At 40.8% G+C, this 20,797-nt stretch overlaps 1 protein-coding gene across 3 annotated transcripts in view; it reads right to left on the bottom strand.

Moving 5' to 3' along the window:
- The window catches only part of LOC124787971 (coiled-coil domain-containing protein 22 homolog), a 199,111-nt gene that overhangs the window by 94,118 nt on the left and 84,196 nt on the right, over positions 1-20,797 (bottom strand). For 2 of the 3 annotated variants that reach the window (XM_047254978.1, XM_047254980.1), the window contains exons 3-4: positions 14,235-14,367; positions 8,907-9,110 (exon numbers count right to left, since the gene is read on the bottom strand). In XM_047254978.1, coding sequence (XP_047110934.1) covers positions 8,907-9,110; positions 14,235-14,367 — 337 coding nt within the window. The remainder of the gene's footprint in view (positions 1-8,906; positions 9,111-14,234; positions 14,368-20,797) is intronic. The other variant, XM_047254979.1, reaches the window with a different exon arrangement.

Genomic DNA, 20,797 nt, shown 5'->3' with positions numbered 1-20,797 from the left:
ATTTATAATGTTGTTTGGGTATGTACGTCCGTAAAAATCGGTTCAACTCTCGGAAGATTCTCTCAACCGGATTTCCACAAGGGTAAAATCTTGAGATGTAAATGTGCTGGATTCCTTGTTCTTTCATAGTGTCTCTCCATACTTTGCTTGTATAATAAGCAGCGTTGTCTGTCAAGATCATTATAGGTTTGCCGAGCTCAGTTATATAGTTGTTGATAAATTTGCGTAACATGGGTCGAACGTGGAGATTTTTCAAAGGATATAATTTCACATATTTTGAAAAGAGATCATAGAAAGCCAAAACATATTTGAACCGTCCACGTGTCATGGGACATGGCCCACAGACCTCACATGACACCAACATTAAAGGTGGTTGTGGGATGATCGGATGTAATTCTATCTTCCGACAATAGTTTATGGGTTTTGCCTTCTGACATATTTTGCACTTCTTAAGAATATTTGTAGCTAGACGTCCCAAATTTGGATGATAGCAGTATTGTTCTATTTTGGCTGTACATTTAGCGGCACCAAAATGACCCCAATTCAAGTGAGTGTACCACACTAGTGATTCTAAATATTTATTTGGAACACAAACTTTCCAAACATCTTCTTCATCCTTCCTCCGACACAATATTCCGGATTTTAATTGATACTGTTCTTGAGAGTGACTTAGCGTTTTGCTTTCAACAGCATGTCTAATGGCTTTCCACAACTTATCATCTTCTTGCAGTTGTGGAAGACTTTGACATAGCTGTGAAATCTGCCTCTCACAATATTGCCTTGATAAATTCATGACTTTAAAGTCAATAGTCCGTTCTCCACACTCGTCGTCATTCTTTCTTTTTGGTAGTCTTGAAAGAGCATCGGCTATGATGTTGTCTTTCTCTCTGATGTATTTGAGTGTAATATCATATTCTTGCAGTAGCAAGGCCCACTGGGTTAAACGTGAATGGAACATCCTTCCTGTTAAAATAAAAGATAAAGCTTTGTGGTCGCAGAATACAATGATCTTCTTTCCATATACAAAATAGCGAAACTTTCTAAGGGACCAGACCACAGCCAGTACTTCCAATTCAGTAGTACAATACGCATGTTCGCAGCTAGAGAGTGTTCTGCTGGCAAACCCATTTATTTTGATGGCACTGATATCTTCTGAATTGTCCATCTGGAAAAGAGTGGCACCCAATCCTGTTTCAGAAGCATCCGCAGCAATATAAAAATCTTGATCAAGTCTCGGAAGATGTAACAGTGGAGTATTAGTCACAGCATTGCGGATCGGCTACCTTACTCATTAATTTATTACATGTTATCCAATAACACTAAACAGGTATCGCCGTTATATTTTAATGGTATTCAAAAGCATGTCACTATTATTATGACCAACCAAATCGTAACAAATCATGCGGTGTGCATTTTTAACAATAACTTTACGCTATTCGAGTTCCGTTACAGCTATCTTGACTCGTAATGTTACAAAGAGTTTTTTAAAACTCATCAAGGAACAGGAGTGGCATGATGTTTGTAGTGCCAATAACATAGATGACAAATATAATGTTTTCCTTAACCCATTTGTCATGCTCTTTTAGAGTTGCTTTCCACTGGAATGTTCTGAACGGGGTACTAGCAGTAAAAGGCAGCCTGGGTGGTTGACTAGTGGGATAAGCATATCATGTAGAACAAAGCGGTAATTATACCAAAATGTTAGAAGTAGTCACAATCAAGCTACAGTAGCCCATTAAAAACAGTACTGTAAGGTGCTTAAAAATGTTATTAGGAAGGCAAAGAGTATCTGTACTTAAATAGAATAACTAACTCACAGGCTAAAATTAAAACCATATGGTCAGTTGTGAAAAAAGTGTCTGGTCAGCAGCACAAGGCCGACGATATAAGGTCAGTTATTGTTGTGGTCTTCAGTCCTGAGACTGGTTTGATGCAGCTTTCCATGCTACTCTATCCTGTGTAAGCTTCTCCATCTTCCAGTACCTACTGCAGCCTACATCCTTCTGAATCTCCTTAGTGTATTCATCTCTTGGTCTCCCTCTACGATTTCTACCCTCCACCCTGCCCTCCAATACTAAATTGGTGATCCCTCGATGTCTCAGAACATGTCCTACCAACCGATCCCTTCTTCTAGTCAAGTTGTGCCACAAGCTCCTCTTCTCCCCAATTCTACTCAATACCTTAGTTATGTGATCTATGCACCTAATCTTCAGCATTTTTCTGTAGCACCACGTTTCGAAAGCTTCTATTCTCTTCTTGTCTAAACTATTTATCATCCACGTTTCACTTCCATACATGGCTACACTCCATACAAATACTTTCAGAAACGACTTCCTGACATTTAAATCTATACTCGATGCAAACAAATTTTTCTTCTTCAGAAACGATTTCCTTGCCATTGCCAGTCTACATTTTATATCCTCTCTACTTCGACCATCTTCAGTTATTTTGCTCCCCAAATAGCAAAATTCCTTTACTACTTTAAGTGTCTCATTTCCTAATCTAATTCCCTCAGCATCAGCCAACTTAATTCGACTACATTCCATTATCCTCATTTTGCTTTTGTTGATGTTCATCTTATACCCTCCTTACAAGACACTGTCCATTCCGTTCAACTGCTCTTCCAAGTCCTTTGCTGTCTTTGACAGAATTACAATGTCGTCGGCGAACCTCACATTTTTTCTTTCTTCTCCATGGATTTTAAAACCTACTCCAAACTTTTCTTTTGTTTCCTTTATTGCTTGCTCAATATACAGATTGAATAACATTGGGGATAGGGTACAACCCTGTCTCACTCCCTTCCCAACCACTGCTTCCCTTTCATATCCCTCGACTCGTATGACTGCCATCTGCTTTTTGTACAAATTGCAAATAGCCTTTCACTTCCTGTATTTTACCCCTGCCACCTTCAGAATTTGAAAGAGAGTATTCCAATCAACATTGTCAAAAGCTTTCTCTAAGTCCACAAATGCTAGAAACGTAGGTTTCTTCTAAGAAAAGTCGTAGTGTCAGTATTGCCTCACGTGTTCCAACATTTCTACGGAATCCAAACTCATCTTCCCAGAGGTCGGCTTCTACCAGTTTTTCCATTCGTCTGTAAAGAATTCGCGTTAGTATTTTGCACCTGTGACTTATTAAACTCATAGTTCGGTAATTTTCACATCTGTCAACACCTGCTTTCTTTGGGATTGGAATTATTATATTCTTCTTGAAGTCTGAGGGTACTTCACCTGTCTCATATATCTTGCTCACCAGATGGTAGAGTTTTGTTAGGACTGGCTCTCCCAAGGCTGTCAATAGTTCTAATGGAATGTTGTCTACTCCGGAGGCCTTGTTTCGACTCAGGTCTTTCAGTTCGTAGTAAACATATTTTTGTTACTGATAAATCAGATACATCTACTGTATTTAACAATCATTTTCTGCGCACTTCTGGTGAATTAAATATAAATTTGCTTTCTACAGGGAATCGTAACTCTTTTGGCAAATGCCTTTCCGAGTTTGATGTCTGAAGTACTGCTCTATGATACAGACAAGGGGGAGATTGAGTCAATAATTAAGTTACTGAAGACTAAGCACTCTCATGGATATGATGGAGTGCCTAGCAGAATATTAAAGTACTGTGCTGCACATGTTAGTCCTGTACTTAGCCATATTTGTAATTTTTCTTTTAGGAATGGTCAGTTTCCTGAATAATTAAAGTACTTAGCAGAAAAGCCACTTCATAAAAAGGGAGAAATCGATTATGTAGACAATTTTAGACCTATTTCTATGCCATCAGTGTTTGCTAAAGTTATTGAAAAGGATGTGTATGTAGGGATAATTGATCGTTTTGTGTCACATAAATTGCTATCAATGTTCAGTTCACCTTTAGAGGTCTTTTAACAACTGAAAATGCTATATTCTCTTTTCTCTATGAGGTACTGAATGAGTTAAACAAAAGGTTTTGAATGTTAGGCATATTTTTTGATTTAACTAAGGCATTTGTGTTTATAACAAGATATTGCTCGAGAAGTTGGACCATTATGGAATACAGGGATTAGCTCACAACTGGTTCACCTCTTACTTTAACAACAGACAGCAAAAGGTCATTATTCACGTGTTGAGAATGGCTGTGATGTTGGGTCTGAGTGGGGTACGGTCACATGGGGGGTGCCCCAGAAATCAGTGTTGGGGCCACTCCTGTTCCTTATTTATATAAATGATATGTCCTTTAGTATTACAGGTAACACTAAAATATTTCTGTTTACTGATGACACTAGTTTGTTTAGTAACGGATGTTGTGTGCAACATTGGTTAGGTTTCAAGTAGTGCAGTTCATGATCTAAGTTCATGGCTTGTAGAAAATACACTAATGCTAAATCACCGTAAGACTCAGTTTTTACAGTTTCTAACACATAATTCAACAAAACCCAACATTTCAATTTCACAGAGTGCACATATAATTAGTGAAACTGAATAGTTCAAATTTCTAGGTGTTCAGATAGACAGTAAACTGTCACAGAAAGCCCACATTCAGGATCTTGTTCAAAGACTCAATGCTGCCATTTTTACTATTCGAATGGTATCTAAAGTAAGTGATTGTTTGGCACAAAAATTAGCCTACTTTGCTTATTTTCATTCACTTATGTTGTATGGTATTATATTTTGGGGTAACTCTTCTGATTCAAAAAGGATATTTTTGGCTCAGAAATGGGAGGTATGGGCAATAAGTGGGGTAAGTTTGCGAACCTCTTGTCGGCCACTAGTCTGGGAATTTTGACATTGGCCTCTCAATATATATATTCATTACTGTTGTTTCTTGTTAACAATATCAGCTTATTCCCAAGAATAAGCAGCTTTCACTCAGTTAGTACTTGGGATCTTGTGCAGAAAGGTGTGCAGTATACTACTGCATCCATTTTCAATAAGCTACCACAAGAACTCAAAAATCTTAGCAGTAATTCACGCGCTTGCAAATCGAAACTGAAGAGTTTCCTCATAGGTCACTCATTCTATTCTGTTGAGGAGTTACTTGAAAAATTAAGCCGATTCTTATGTTGACTGCGTGTAATTAAACTTATGGCCTGACTTTTTCTGGGTTCATGAACATTTTATTTTTATCTGTTATTACTTTTATGTTGTAATTTCATGTACTGACATGTTCCATGACCTTAGAGATTTGCTCCTCAATTTGGTCCGAGTGCAGCTATCCAAAAATTAAACCCTGCACTCTGGTCCTCAAAACTGAGTTTAAAGTTTAGAATTCATTCATAAAAATCCAACATGGAATCAACAACAACCTACAGGAGTGATTACTGGGAATTACAGAAAGAAATTAAAAAAGACTTAAAGCTTTAGAAATGGACCACTTGAGAAGAGTCTTTGGAATTTCCCGTCTTGACCACATAAGAAATGGAAATTAATTCATTATAGTATTATGGATAAAACAGAAAAAAGACAGCTAGGATGGTTTGGGCATATCAGCAGAAGAGCTGAAGACAGATGGCCTGGAAGGAGAGGAGAAAGACAATGGAAAGGTGACTAAGGAACGAAGAGAGAAGAGGAATGGAGGAGCACGAGGAAGAATGGCGGGACAGGCATTTGGCAACAGGGATGTATCATGCGGCAACAGCTGTAGGACCCCCACAACAAGGACATATATTAAATGAGCATTGTAATCAACTGAAAGTATTTTAGTGGTACATAATATAATCTATGCTACATGATCTTGCAATATATTTACAAAATCGAGAGACTGGTCAAGAAAACGGATTTTATACAACATTTGTGTATTAAAGAAATTTAAACCTTCAGGAGAATATGCCAACTTTGCAGATTAGGTAGATTGATAACCACCAGGTTCCAAATTAATTGCTTCATTGCTTCATATTTAGTTGTCCATGGAGCAATTTCTTCCTGTCCAACTATTCCACTGTTTATAATTTACATCTGTCTTGCTGTAGTATCTTGCAGAATGAAAGTAATGGGGAAGGCATGTTATTCATGCATAAAGAATATCCACTTTTCAATATCAATTATGAACTTTGAGTTAAACAACTGCGCCTTTGTATATTTTGTTTATGGTATTTTCTACCTTTCTTTCCCTATTATGAAAAATGGTTGGGTTTCATACATCCTTTATTGGGAAGGTTAGATAATCTAACATGTTAATTATGCACTGTCAGCAAGGAAGTACAGAAATACAGGTGACAAAGATCTAATACTTTAAAGCACCAAGTATATATAGATAGTTCACACAGACAATTTTTTTATGACACATAGTAAACAAGGAAATCATTTATATTATGGTGAAATATGAATGTTAGTGACATCAATTGTACGGGGGTAAAGGGTGGGACAAGTGCTAACGTTAGCCTTAAAATAGAAGGTTATGTACTAACAAACACGTGAAAATGAAATAGCACAGAACACTAACTGCTTTGCCGATGTCATGATAAATGGTATTCACATTATGTAGGATAGGAGAGAGCCAACGACTTGTTAACTTTAATGATCTCTCATTATAATCTATATAATCTACTAGTGGTATGAAGGGATGTGTGACTATAATAAATACACAAATAATTATGAATATGTCTTTCAATGTAAAATGGAAAACTGAAGAGCTATGAAGTAATGGTTTCATATATATTGTAATAATAAAGAAAAGATAAAACAGAGATTAACAGCAAATGTAAAAGTATTCTCAGCAGAAAGTGAGAAGCTACTGTATTACAAATATATGGGGTTTCAATGTAAAAAGAGCATGAAAATGACTAAGTTCCACTCTTTCATGTAGCTAGCATTTGCTCACCTAGGCTCCATCAAAGTATAACATGACCGCTTCAATGATCCAAAAATACAAATATAATACTCTAGTAACAATAAATAAACCAGTGGTGAATAGCCTTTGACAACGTGGATAAGAATGTTATGAAGGAGTCGGGAAATTTCCATTTGAAATAGCCTGGTAAAGTCACTGGAATATGGAGAAACTTTGTCATTGAAAATGATAGAAATGAGGTTCATAAAATATGCATACAGTGTCAAATTTTTAAAAAAGGGTGGACTCAATGTTATGTAGGTATGACAGAGCAAAATGATAGTTGAAACCAGAGAAGGTATGTGTAATCTTTCGTTTGCTGAATCCACAGAAGGAACAACCAGTAAAATATTAGCAACATACTGGAGAGTAAAGACCTGAAAGAGGAATGGTCTATGTGCAGGGCATGTGACTCCATAAAAGGAATGACCTGTACTGTTTCTTTTATGTACAGGGGTAAAAAAATGGACACTTGCATCACAAAGACAATAATATATGTACACATAATCTGCCCGTAGGATAAGGTGTGGGTGCGGTTCTTACAAAGGTAGGAACCTGGGAGCAGTCAAAAGCAAATGGACTTACCTAAGCAACGAAAATTTCTTTAAATTTTCACTTGCTTACATGACTTACAGTAAATCCAAGATACCACATCATGGAAAGTAGTGTAGGTGAAGTACCAGCATGTAACTCTGTGTGGTAAATAAAGACTTAAACACTGTCTATCTCAATAAATTTGAAAACCTGGTTTTGTTATTTACAATGATTTGAGAACAGCATGCAGTTGATTATCTTTGTGCAAGAGTAATTAAATAAATGCTGAGCCAGGCCAAATAGAACGAATCTTTTATGGATTTTCTTCATTTACGAAAATCTAACAATGTAATTACAAAGTAGTTGGATGGCTCTGGTAGTTTATGAAAATGAGACAGGATAGAGAAACGAACTTAGTAAAAACTCTATCCTTTAACTGAAGAAACATAAGTGCTAAAGGCATAATTAGAAGGTAAATGGGACTGTTGTTAAACCTAGTAATCACAAACTTAAAATGATTGACTTTAGATGTAAGATCATAATATATTCTGATGTATGTAGAAATAACACCGAATTCAGTCTTACGAGACACTAATTTTAGTAACAAAAATAATTTATCAAAAGTTGGAGATTATAAAAAAGTTTGTAATTATTTAAGTAAGTTATTTTACACGACATCATTCATCTTAGTGCAAGGATCTGTGGTGTAACAAGTTGTTCCATCTCTTATTCGCAATCAGATGAACGATGTTTCTGTAAAATTTTGGTTTTTGCAGAGATGATGGGGAAAAGCATGAGCAATGAACATCAGCAAGACACAATGCTATTTTTAAGGGTGTCCACCTGCTATCAGGTGGCATTTACACTTTAGTGTGACAGTTTAGCCATGTGTTAAAAGGCACAGAGCAGGCACCTTTTCCTACAATGACAACACCCACACACAGTTAAAAGAAGTTGATAAGAAATCTCATTCTCTTTGGTTCAGTTCCGAGGTTCACTTCAGATGATGTTCTGAGTAAGAAGAGATTTGTCACCTATTGCTCTAAATGTTGATTACAAGAATGGCCAAGTACAGCGGAGTTGTCTAAAAAGGCAGTGACAGCATTTTGTAGCAAGTTGGCTTAGCTGTGAGCTCTCTTACACCCCTCAACCTTCTACAGATGGTGGAGAAGTGCCACAGCACCAGTAGCAGCACTGCATAGCAGGTCCACTGCACTAGGAAACCACAAGAAGGTGACCATAACTATTTAATATGGTGAAAGTGCTCACAAACAACATCAAAGCAACAGATCTTTAGTGAAGTTATTGGTTCAGTCACAAAACATTTTCAGAGCCCAAAAACACACACACACACACACACACACACACACACACACACACACATATTTTTAATGAGTATGAAGAGCTGCTGACCAAATCCCCCCCCCTCCCTCTCGCACACCATTTCATGTGGGAAGACTGTTACTTACAATCACTTACACTTTTCTACACCCTGTTCACTTTATAAGTACACTAGAAATTAACTCATTACAGTTTTCAAGTCAAAAATTAGATAGCTGATATTACAAACCTTCTGACTGGTTATTAGCATCAGGAATATGAAGAAAGCCATTTGATAAGAAGGGTTTGCAATGCCTACACCCTTCACGACTCCAGGAACCATCATTTCGCCAACGAAGTCCTTCCTGTCGACAATAGCTTGGAAGCCATGGGGCACATAACTGTCTTCTTACCTCCTCAGCTACCTGCTGTTCCAAGAGTTCTGCACCACCTACTAACACAGAATATTTGTTACAAAATATATTAACACTTTATGTTAGAAATTATCATAAAGTCACTTACCAAACCAGTCTTCAGACTGACAACTTCAAGAACAACAAGAAACTAGTCAAAAACGGATAGCAAAAATGCTTACCTACTGTCATTAAGAGCAAAGGTACCACTGTTTCAAAATTATACAAAAGAAAATTTTACTACACCCTCATGAGAAATGTTACTTCTGAGGAAATTTCTTTACTGACTAAAAATGTTAAAATTCCAAAAGTTTAATCATGTCTTCAAGAGATCACTATTACACTCAATACACTTGTAGCTTTGTCAGAATAATGTGTTTAACCTCCAAGACTGCTACACATTTAAAATTAAGCAAAGCAAAGGATATGGTACTGATGTGAACAAGCAGTATTTTATTTGCTCTTCAGACTTACATTTTTATGAGATTTATCTTATGAATTTTAGCATAGAAAAACTCTGGGTTTTACAAAAAAATTATCATAAATACATTTTTATTATTTGGCTAGTGTGTTACCACATCTAAATAATTTTGTACAGGCTTTGCCAATAATCAATTTCATGTAATGCTAATTATAACAATAATGTATGCATCATTTACTGTCGTAAATCTACATAAGATCCAGTGTTAGGACAAAGCAATTAGTCACTAACTAGTTATAAGTTGGCTGCAGTTGAAGTGCACTTCGTTGATGTTAAAATTATACCCAGCTGTGAAACAATGATTTATAAACAAATGAAGAATACAATGCTACTATAAATGACTCAACTGTTTTCAAAGTTCTGTATTTTCCAAAGTATTATATGTACAAATATGACATGCATGAACTGAACTGTAAACTCATCTAGTTTGCATTGTGCCCACGAGCTGGTATTATGAGTGCAGTGCCTTGACAAAATGGTGACTAAGCAGGAAAAGAGGTTGTGTGTGTTGGAACATGTGAGATAGTTATCTGTTACAATAGTGCAGTGTGCTTTCAGGAGGAATTATGAAAAAGAATCACCACATAAACAGTATACTGATGTCAACATTTTGGGACACTGGTTATCTCCAAACAGAAAAATACTAGACAACCAAGTTGTGACCTGGGAAGGCAGGATTCAGTTACAACATGGACGGGGCCGTAATCAGTTACTATTGGCTGCCTTTTACAGGTACACACATTTATTTTTAAAACAGTAAATAAAAAATACCACACATTATTAATGAAGGAATAAAAAACTGTGTAAATAATAGGGTTTTCTGTGCATTACAAGTTAGCAAATCACCATAAAATACAGATAATGTTTTTTTTATTAAAACAAAAAGAAAAGAAAAAAAAAAGAAGAAGAAGAAGAAGAAGACAAGACACTGTGATCAGACTGAAGGCCTTACACGCCCGGAACGGCAATTATATAAAAAATTTACAAACCTGCTGTAAAACAGCAAATACAAGCAAAGGTTAATTAAAAGAAACAAGCAACTGCCCACCAAATGGGTGAAATAAGATGATGGTAACCTTGTAAAACAGCCTTTACACTGCTAGATTTATTCCAGAAGGCGACTGGAACTATTAACTAGACATACATAACCTTTAATGTAGGCATTACAAGGTATGGTAATAAATAATACAATAATAAAACAAGGACCAGTTACAGATGGTGCTCCAGGAATCTACCTCTGAGAAGGTCCGGCAACAAACACTTTCACGAGCGATGAGATAGGCAGCCAAGAGTTGCATTCACTTCACAAGATGGTAACTCAGACTAGTGGAAGTCTAAAGAATGACTAATGATAATCTTGCTGAAGCTACCAGATGTACAATAAACCAAACACAAGAATGGAACAACTTGCCAAAGCCAGAACCGGCAGACTGCACTACACCCCCAGAATACTGTGCTTAGAGTGCCTAGAACGAGAAAGGAATCACTATCACCACAGTAGAAGAATCACAAGTGGCCTACAATCAAGAACGCTGTCAAAACTTCAGGCCTTACCGGACAACAGCAGCAAGGCGAGGAAACGTACACTGCCTTTACATACACTAACCCCCAGGGCAGGTAACTGGGGCATTAGCAGCCACCAGGCAGGAAAAATACCGCTGGTTGAATTTAACAAAGTGTAACAAGCTGAACGCAGTAAACAGTAATAAAAAGTCGAGGAAAGCTAATCAGATCTGCTTTCCCCCAGCACTCCACTCACTGCTCTTCGCCTCGGCGACACTAAGAGCAGCAACACGAACCTGAGTCACTGGAGAATCGCGGGATATCACAATGGTGGAGGTTTCTCTACTTGAATTGAAATGCACTCATCTTAAAGCCTGCAGGATCTGGTTTACGATGAGTTCGTGCACCCTCATGACCACAGCCCTTCCATCTGGCAGTCCATGTGCGCCACCAGCGGTCCCGGCATGTTCTCGCCCTGCGTGGACCTGGCTCCTCCCCAGTCCCCCAACCGAACTGCCACACTCACACATCACGGAAAAACAATGACGTCACCCCAAAGATAGGGCAACAGTTACTACATATCGATAACCGCTGCTGCTGCCACTAGTGGACAGGCAACACTTGCAAAACAAGTGACGCCAGTCAAGACGAGAAGAAGACAAACAACTGCAACCATGCCAACTAAAGGATACGGTCGGGCCTCCAACAGAGGGTGGAAACCTACAAACAGCACCAATGTGAACAGCATCACAGCTCACAAGTGTGCTAGATACAAATGCGTCGAGGGTGTACGCAGTCCTAAAAAATCAACACCCACAAAGTTACAAAAATTGAATTCTACAGCTAACTGTGTGGAAGATTTTGCGATAGTGGTTACAATTTACAACATGCTGCCCGCAGCTCACATAACAATTAAAACCAGAAGATTATGGTCCACACCTTCAATTGTGCGTCAAAGTGGAGGAAGCACCTGAGGATGAACATTTAGCATTCAAGCTGATACTCAACAACAAAGCAACCGTCCATTTATCTGGAAAGGTTAATCGCTGCAATGTGAGAGTGTGGATAAAGGAACATCCTTATGAAATTGTGGTGCAGAAATAAGATTCACCAAATGTTAATGTTTTCTGTGCAATCTCACAGATGAAGATATATTGGCTGTTTTTCTTCTGTGAGAAGAATGTGACGGGTACCTGATACCTCAATATGTTGTGGTGGTGGTTGTTTCTGCGACTGACTGTGACTGCTGATTCTTAGAATTTGAGCATCAATGTCTGTCGCTACCTAAACGACGAATTTCCGCATGGTTGGACTGCGCATAGTGGTGAACATGATGTAGGTCTGTTCCCTTGGCACCCTAGGGTCACTTGACTTAATGCCTTGAAACTTTTTCCTTTTGAAGTACTTTAAAGATACAAAAACTAAAACAGCTCAGAGAATGCATCAATGCTACTGTGATGGCCCCTGACTGGATGCTGCTACATAAGGTTTAGAATGAATTTGGCTACTACCTCTTTGACAAGTACTGTCTGAATAGAGATCCACTTGAATATTTGTAGAGTGCGTAATGCAAACTTTGTGAGTTCATGATTCTATTCGTATTTGTAAATGTAATTGTGACCAACAATCATCATCATCAGCAGCAGCAGCAGCAGCAGCAGCAGCACCACCACCACCACCACCACCACCACCACCACCACCACCATGAACAGCAGCACCCCACACTCATAAATGTAGGTTAATGATTAGTAATATATTGTTTCCAGCTCCAAAACTTTTTATGGTTTGCAAGAACCAAAATATTACAGTCTGGATACTGCAATTAATTTCTGGATTAAAATTTTGACTATTATCATCCATATTGTATATATTCAGATTGGCTGGCAGTTGCCTCTGGGGATTTCTCTCCTTACTACTTTTAGATCTGTATATATTCATAGGAGGCAGTTTTGATGGTTTCATTAGCTATTGTGCACTGATAAATATAAAGGTAATGTCCAAGATGGAAATATTTGAAGAAAGTAAGAATTGCATCATCAAAAATATAGAAATGACTATGTTTGTGTTGAGGTAAAAAAGAAAGTAAGCCAGGTAAGTATAAAATTACAGAAATCTGATGATCTGATTTTTTTATGGTTTAAGATATTGTTACAATCTGTCACAATGCATAATCCAACAGCTCTTAAGTTCTTAATTTGAAGAATATGAAGAGGTCGAATATTTTCTTTGATCTTCAGTCTTGTTATTACTTTCTTAAAAAATAAATAAATAAATAAATAAAGGCACTTGACATGACTTAATTGATCACAGATTCAATTACGCTGCAATTGCTTCCTTTAATGTCCGAGTTCATTTTTATATAATGAACCATCTGCTTAACTCGAAGCGACTTTGTACTTTGGAGAAAACCAACCTATTTCTGGAGTTTATCAGTGTCTTAACTTTACGACATATGGTTGACTGTGTGCGTATCTAGTAGTCATCCAGCAACAAGCTCTCATGTCGCATACCACATTCTCTTATTGCCTGGCCACTGCCAAGGAATGCTGGTACTAGCTAGAGCTGTGCCGTGGTTGAACAGCAAAGCAGAAACATTGCATAAGGTCAGCAATAAAAAGTGGCCTGTTGCATGCCTCTGTGCTTTGAATGGCAGGTGATACTTCACAAAACTGCTAGTTATTTTTTTCCCATTCCCACCACAAACGGAATAATGGTAAAATAATTGCCTGTTTGCACCTGTGTGAGCCGTAGCCATTCACACCTTACCTTTGCAGTGCATATGCATGATGTAAGGTGGAGCAGCAATAAGTTATCACCGAGTTAAGTGTTGCACTGTTGCCTCATTGCTGTACAAGCACATATTCTCACCACAACTCATCCCTAGTGGTTCTCAATCCCCAATGGCCATTAGTGCAGAAAGACACAGTCTTAATGATCTATGATAATTGTACAAGTTATGTGAATCATCATCTGTTTTTCCCTACCTTTACTATCATACAGCATATGTATATTTATTTTCTCCTTTTAGTAATCTAAACGACAAAATGTGTACGGCAATGAACCAAATGAGCTTCTAATAAACACCAATACATCCAGTAAAAAAGATTAATCAGGAAAACTGAATGGGACACTACTCGCTGTTCTTTTAAGCTTTACAACTTTAGCTGATCTTAATACTCACCAGTTGGATCAACTATTGTCTTCTCAGTTTCCTTAGGCAACTTCTCAATCAGGAACATAAATACACGGCGAACATCTGCTTCGCTTGAGTAAAGGAAGGTTTGATACCCTATCTCACCTGGATAACCAAGGTCCTGAAAGAATACACAAACGATAAGAAACATTTTAAATACCAGGTAATATATTTCACATAATGCTACTGCTAAACTAGTTGACTATAAACAATAACTTAAGTTCATTTGCATAAAATCTTTACTGTATTTTTCTTTTTCTTTTCCTTAAATGTCCTATTTTTTCCCTTGCTCACGGCTGGTCAACAACAATGTATGCTAGCAGATAAGAAGAACTTTTAGCACAGAGATGTCATCAAAATGACTGAGATGTTTCATGGAATCAGAATGGTTGGTTGGTTTAAAACAGGGGGAAAGGGACCAAACTATGAGGTTATCGGACCCTTGTTCCTAATAAAACAATTCTACAAGCGTGAGAATAAAACAGACAAGACATATAACACAAAACAGAAAGAAAGGAAAGACCACAAGAATGAAAGGCAACGAACACTAAAAGGAACAAAAGGAAAAGAAAAATAACAGAGATGCAAGAAACAGTTAGAAGAGAGTAAAACAAGGAAGCAGATCACAGTGGCTGGCTGACCACGAAAATAAAAAGGAAAAGCCAGCCAACCTGCAACACATTAAAACCTCCACCCTAAAAGCACTAGGATGGAGAACACAGAGGGACAAAGGATATGCACTAAAACTCAAATAAAATGATAAAACCCAACCTCGCGGATGAAACATAAAAGCAAATCAGCCAATGAGGAGTTGTCTGCTACTAAAATCAATGAATCAATGACAACAAGTCCGGCAACCGAAGAGGAAGTCGCAGGGCAGCCAAAGAAGGAGAGAGCAGAAGAATATGGGCCACTGTCAACCAGGTGCCGCACCAACACTCAGGCAGGTCTTTACGGCACAGGAGGTAGCTGCGGGCAGCCCAGGCATGGCCAATGTGGAGCCAGCAGAGAACCACAGAATCCCTGCGAGAGGTCGTCATTGAGGGCTTCCACACATTCGTGGTCACCTTAATGGCTCGCAGTTTGTTATGCGTACTTAGATTTTGCCATTCCGTAATAACGAGCACAGGTCAGTTTCACGGATGCCCATCTCCAGAAGTGGTTTCCGTGTAGGCTGTTCGGCCAGCCTGTCAGCAAATTCATTTTCTGGGATTCCGACGTGACCAGGGGTCCAGACAAACACCAGACCCTTCCGGGCATAGATGGACTCATGGATGGACACTACCGAAAGATAATGAGGGGTAGCACTGGTCAATAGTTTTCAGGTTGCTCAAGGAGTCAGTACATAAAAGAAAAAGACTCCCCAGGGCATGCATGGAGATACTGAAGTGCACGAGAAATGGCCACCAGCTCTACAGTGAATACACTGTATCCATCAGGTAGGGAATGCTGTTTAATACGGCCACCACGAATGTAGGCAAAGACACCAGGACCATCAGCCATAAAGCTGTCGGTTTAAATCACTTCAGAGCCCCAGAACACTCAAGAATCGAGAGGAAGTGACAGTGGAGAGCCGCAGGATGAACGGAGTCCTTAGGGCCATGTGAAATGTTCAGACAAAGCTGTGGCTGAGGCGTACACCATGGAGGTGTATGTGAATGGACCGCAAATAGAGGTGTTGCAGGGAAGGACTCCAGTTCAGAGAGCAGGGACCGCACGCGAACTGCAATCGTTAGACCCAACCTGGGCTGCCCATGTGGGAGATGGACTGTCGCAGGCGGGAAAAGGAGATGGTAATTTGGATGCTCAGGAGAACTACGAATGTGTGCCACATAACTGGCGAGCAGTTGGGCATGTCTGATTTGCAATGGAGGGACCCCCAGCCTAGGCCAGTGCACTGATCACCGGACTCGTCCTAAAAGCTCCTGTTGCAGGTCAAACCCCGCAGTGGTGCACAGGGTCGAGTAAATGCAATGCTGAGAGTGTTGCTGAACCATAAACCACACTCTCATAGTCAATTCGGGATTGGACAAGGGCTCTGTAGAGCTGCAGCAGTGTAGAGCGATCTGCACCCCAATTTGTGTTGCTCAGGCATTGGAGAGCATTGAAGTGCTGCCAGCACTTCTGCTTAAGCTGACGAAGATAAGGAAGCCAAGTCAATTGAGCATCTAAAACAAGTCCTAAGAATTGATATGTCTCCACTACAGTGAGTGGATCATCATGAAAATAAAGTTCTGTGTCCGGATGGATGGTACGATGCCAACAGAAGTGCATGGCACATGACTTTGCGGCTGAAAACTGGAAGCCGTGGGCTGGAGCACATGACTGTGCCTTGTGAATAGCTCCCTGTAGGCGACGCTCAGCAATACCAGTACTGGAGCAGCAGTATGAAATGCAGAAGTCGTCTGCATACAGAGAAGGTGAGACGGAGGGCCCAACAGCTGCTGCTACTCCGTTAATGGCCACTAAAAATACAGACACTCAATACAGAGCCCTGTGGGACTCCATTCTCCTAGATATGGATGGAACTACAGGAGGCACCAACTTGGACATGGAAAGTACAGAATACAGGAAGTTTCGGATACAAATCAGGAGCGGCCCCTGGAGACCCCAATCATACAATGTGGCAAGGATATGATCTCACCAGGTCATGTCGTATGCTTTATGTAAGTCAATAAAGACGGCAACCAAGTGTTGCTGTCTGGAAAAGGCTGTTCGGATGGCAGACTCAAGGGACCCTAGATCATCAGTGGCAGAGCGACCCAGGAGGAAGCCGCCCTGACATGCAGCCAGCAAGCCATGTGACACCAGGACCCAACCCAACCGTCGACATACCATACGTTCCAGCAGCTTGAGAGTGCCATTTGAGAGTGCAAAAGGCTGGGGGGGGTAGTTCTTCAATGCAGGGGCTTGAGCAAAGTGCTTGGCAATCGCGTTTGCGTCGGTAGATAACACGCCATTTATGGTGACACCGGGAACACATGGTGGGGTCCGGTACCCAAAAAGATGTTTGATCTTTGCCCAGACTTGGGAAGGTGACATATGGCAGCCAATGGTCAAGACTTATGTCTCCCAACACTCCTGCTTCCGTCGTTTGAAAAGTTGGTGAATATAGGCACGGAGCTGTTAAAAGGCTATGAGGTGCTCCAGGGGAGGGTGCCGCATATGCCACTGTAGATCTCGCCGACACTCCTTAATTGCTTCACGACTTCCGGCAACCACCAAGGGTCTGCCTTATGCCTTGGGCACCCTAAAGAGCAAGGGATCACATTTTCTGCCACAGAAACAATTGGTGTTATCACCTGCTCAAACATCATCATGATGTTACCATGTGGGGGAGATTCAATGATGACAGCAGGGATGAAAGTTTCCCAGTCTGTCTTGTTTGAAGCCCAGCCGTGCAGGCGTCCATGGGAATGATACTGGGTCAGTGACAGGAAGATAGGGAAGTGGTCACTACCACACAGGTCGTCATGTGCTCTCCAGTGGATCGATGGGAGAAGTGCTGGGCTGCAAACTGATAAATCAATGGCTGAGTAACTATCACGAGCCACACTGAAATGTGTGGCGGCCCCAGTATTTAAGAGGCAGAGGTCGAAATGAGACAGTAAAGTTTTGATATCTCTGCCTCAGCCAGTAAGCACAGTGCCACCCCACAAGGGGTTATGGGCATTAAAATCTCCCAAAAGTAGGAAAGGTTTAGGGAGTTGATCAATCAGTGCAGCTAATACATTCAGGGGTACTGCAGCATCTGGAGGAAGATACACATTGCAGACAGTTATTTCCTGCGTCGTCCTTATTCTGACGGCCACAGCTTCAAGAGGGGTTTGAAGGGGCACAGGTTCACTACAGACTGAGTTTAGGACATAAACGCAATCTCCACCTGACACTCAATTACAGTCACTACATTTCCTGTAATATCCCTTATAGCCCCGGAGGGCAGGGGTCCGCATTGCCGGGAACCCGGTTTCCTGGAGGGCAATGCAGATAGCAGTTGTAAAGCTTAACAGTTGCTGTAGCCCAGCCAGGCAGTGGAAAAAACCACCACAATTCCACTGGAAGACTGTGTCATCGTGAGTCTGAGAAGGCATGGAACATTCAATGATGATTTTTACACCTCAGAGTCACCTGCTGCCACCAACTTATTGCGTGAGCAGTCTATATCCATTGTGTCTGAGGGTCTGGTGAGATCTAGGTTCTCAGCGGATGCTGGAATCTCCACCCCAACCTCAGACGCAGAGCTCGTAGGCAGTGGTGGTGTCGGTGCCACTGCAATTTCCTTGGTCTTAGAGGTTTTGTTTCTCCAGAAGTAGGTGATGCAGGAGCAACAATGAGGGAAATGCCCCCCACCATCAAGTGGGCAGGTGTAGTCTTCCAGCTCTGAGAGGTGACTGGGGTTGGCGGAGCTGATGGTGCCAGAACTTTTGTAACGGCGGCATAAGATGATGTCATACATACAGGACGCAGGCGTTCAAATTTTCTCTTAGCTTCAGTGTAGGTCAGTCAGTCCAAGGTCTTGTACTCTATGAGTTTTCTTTCTTTCTGGAGATCCTGCAGTCTGGCGAGCAAGGTGAATGGTGCTCTCTGCGATTGACACAGATGGGAGGCAGGGCACATGGAGTATTGGGATGTGATGAGCATCCGCAATCTCACCATGTGATGCTGGAAGTACAGCAGGAAGACATATGGCCGAACTTCCAGCACTTAAAGCACCGCCTCGGGGGAGAGATCTAGGGCTTTACATCATAGTGGTAGACCATCACCTTGACCTTCTCGGGCAGTATATCACCCTCGAAGGCCAAGATGATGACACTGGTGGCAACTTGATTATCCCTCAGACCCCGGTGGACACGCCAGATGAAATGTACACCTTGTCACTATAAATTGGTGTGCAGCTCATCGTCAGACTGCAAAAGAAGGTCCCTGTGAAATATGATACCCTGGACCATATTTAAGCTCTTATGGGGTGTGATGGTTACAGAAACATCAGCCAGCTTATCACAAGCGAGTAACGCCTGTGATTGGGCAGAGGATGCTGTTTTGATCAAGACTGACCAAGATCTCATTTTGGACAAGTCCTCCAACTCCCCGAACTTGTCCTCTAAATGCTCAACAAAAAAACTAAGGCTTCATTGTCATGAAAGATTCCCCATCAGCTCTCGAACACACAAGGTACCAGGGCGAATAAGATCCGCTGCCATCCTTAGCCTGATGTTCCTCCCGTGGTGTGGCCAGTGAGGGGAACGATTTGGACTCATAATTCTGTGCACTGAATTGAGCTCGTGAATGCTTAGAAACTGCTGGCATTTCACCACCAGCAAGAGATGATGGACTATGCTTCATCGCATGTCATCCGCCCTGATGCCACCCACGCTGACCAGAAGCCCTCCCCACGGGTGCCACCCAGCCGCAGCAAAGGCCACCTGGCAGGATGGCCATTGCTGGGAGTCCCGATGCCCCAGGGGGATGGGAATCTACCCCTTGGCATACATGGGGAGTTAACGGTGCAGGCATCAGCTGAGCGATCCCTGTATAGCCAAGGACTGCAACCAACAGGGTACATGGTGGCCCCACCACAATGGACTGGCTACCATGCTGGATGACAGGTGCAAAGAAGTCCATGTTCATCACCGACGCAGAAAGCGACACTGCATAGTGCGTGGTGAAAAATACACCCAGGAAGGTGTCCTCGCCCAAGAGATTGAGAATGGATGGGACTGCAATGCGAAAACGAGAAAGCGGGCTAAAGATCTCAATGACCGATGGACAAAATGCGTCATGTAAGGCACCCTTCCCCAATTGGCTCGTTCTTCGGGAAAATTTTGAAAAATGAGAGTCAAACCCTACAGGGGACCATCACATAAAGGCCAAAACATGTGGAACTCCTTTTAGTCACCTCTTACAACAGGCAGGAATACCTCGGGACTATTCTTACCCCCGGAACTGCAGGCGGGGAATCAGAATGTTTTAAATTCGTTTCACGCAAAAACAATGACAGTGGCTGTTCTTGTGGCATGAGCTCCAGTTCTTTCAAGCAAGTCACAAACCAACTCACTATCTCTCAACAATTTTGGGACCATTTCTGCAGCAAGGATTCTTTTCCTCACATATTCCCTTCACTATATTTGGAAGCTTGATCTGTTGCACATAACCAAAGTGACATGGTCTGACAACTTCAGATTGAATCTTTCTGAATTTATTACTACTTTTTACTGGATACTGGTTTTTCAGTATTTATGATGAGTTAACTAGACAGCGGGACACAGTGTTTGCTTACCTGACATTGTTTGCATACTATATTTACTTCTGCAACACAGGTGTCTAGAGGAGACTGGACACTATGGAGCTTGTTTGTCTGATGTGCAATTGCAGCTACTAATATTGTTGGCATTACTTAGTGTATTGCTGTAGAAATAACTCTCTGCACTATTTTTTTACTGTTACAGCAAAAGTAAACAATACAGGTGACTGAAAAGTTCTATAGGCTTTTTGTACTGTGGGACAAGTGACAGTTTTTATTTCTTCCAGTTTTCATTCTTTTATTTGAACTG

Source organism: Schistocerca piceifrons, chromosome 3, assembly GCF_021461385.2.
Source record: "Schistocerca piceifrons isolate TAMUIC-IGC-003096 chromosome 3, iqSchPice1.1, whole genome shotgun sequence".
In the NCBI taxonomy this organism is placed as follows: domain Eukaryota; kingdom Metazoa; phylum Arthropoda; class Insecta; order Orthoptera; family Acrididae; genus Schistocerca; species Schistocerca piceifrons.
The sequence above is the reverse complement of the archived record's forward strand: the minus strand, read 5'-3'. Positions and strand labels throughout refer to the sequence as shown.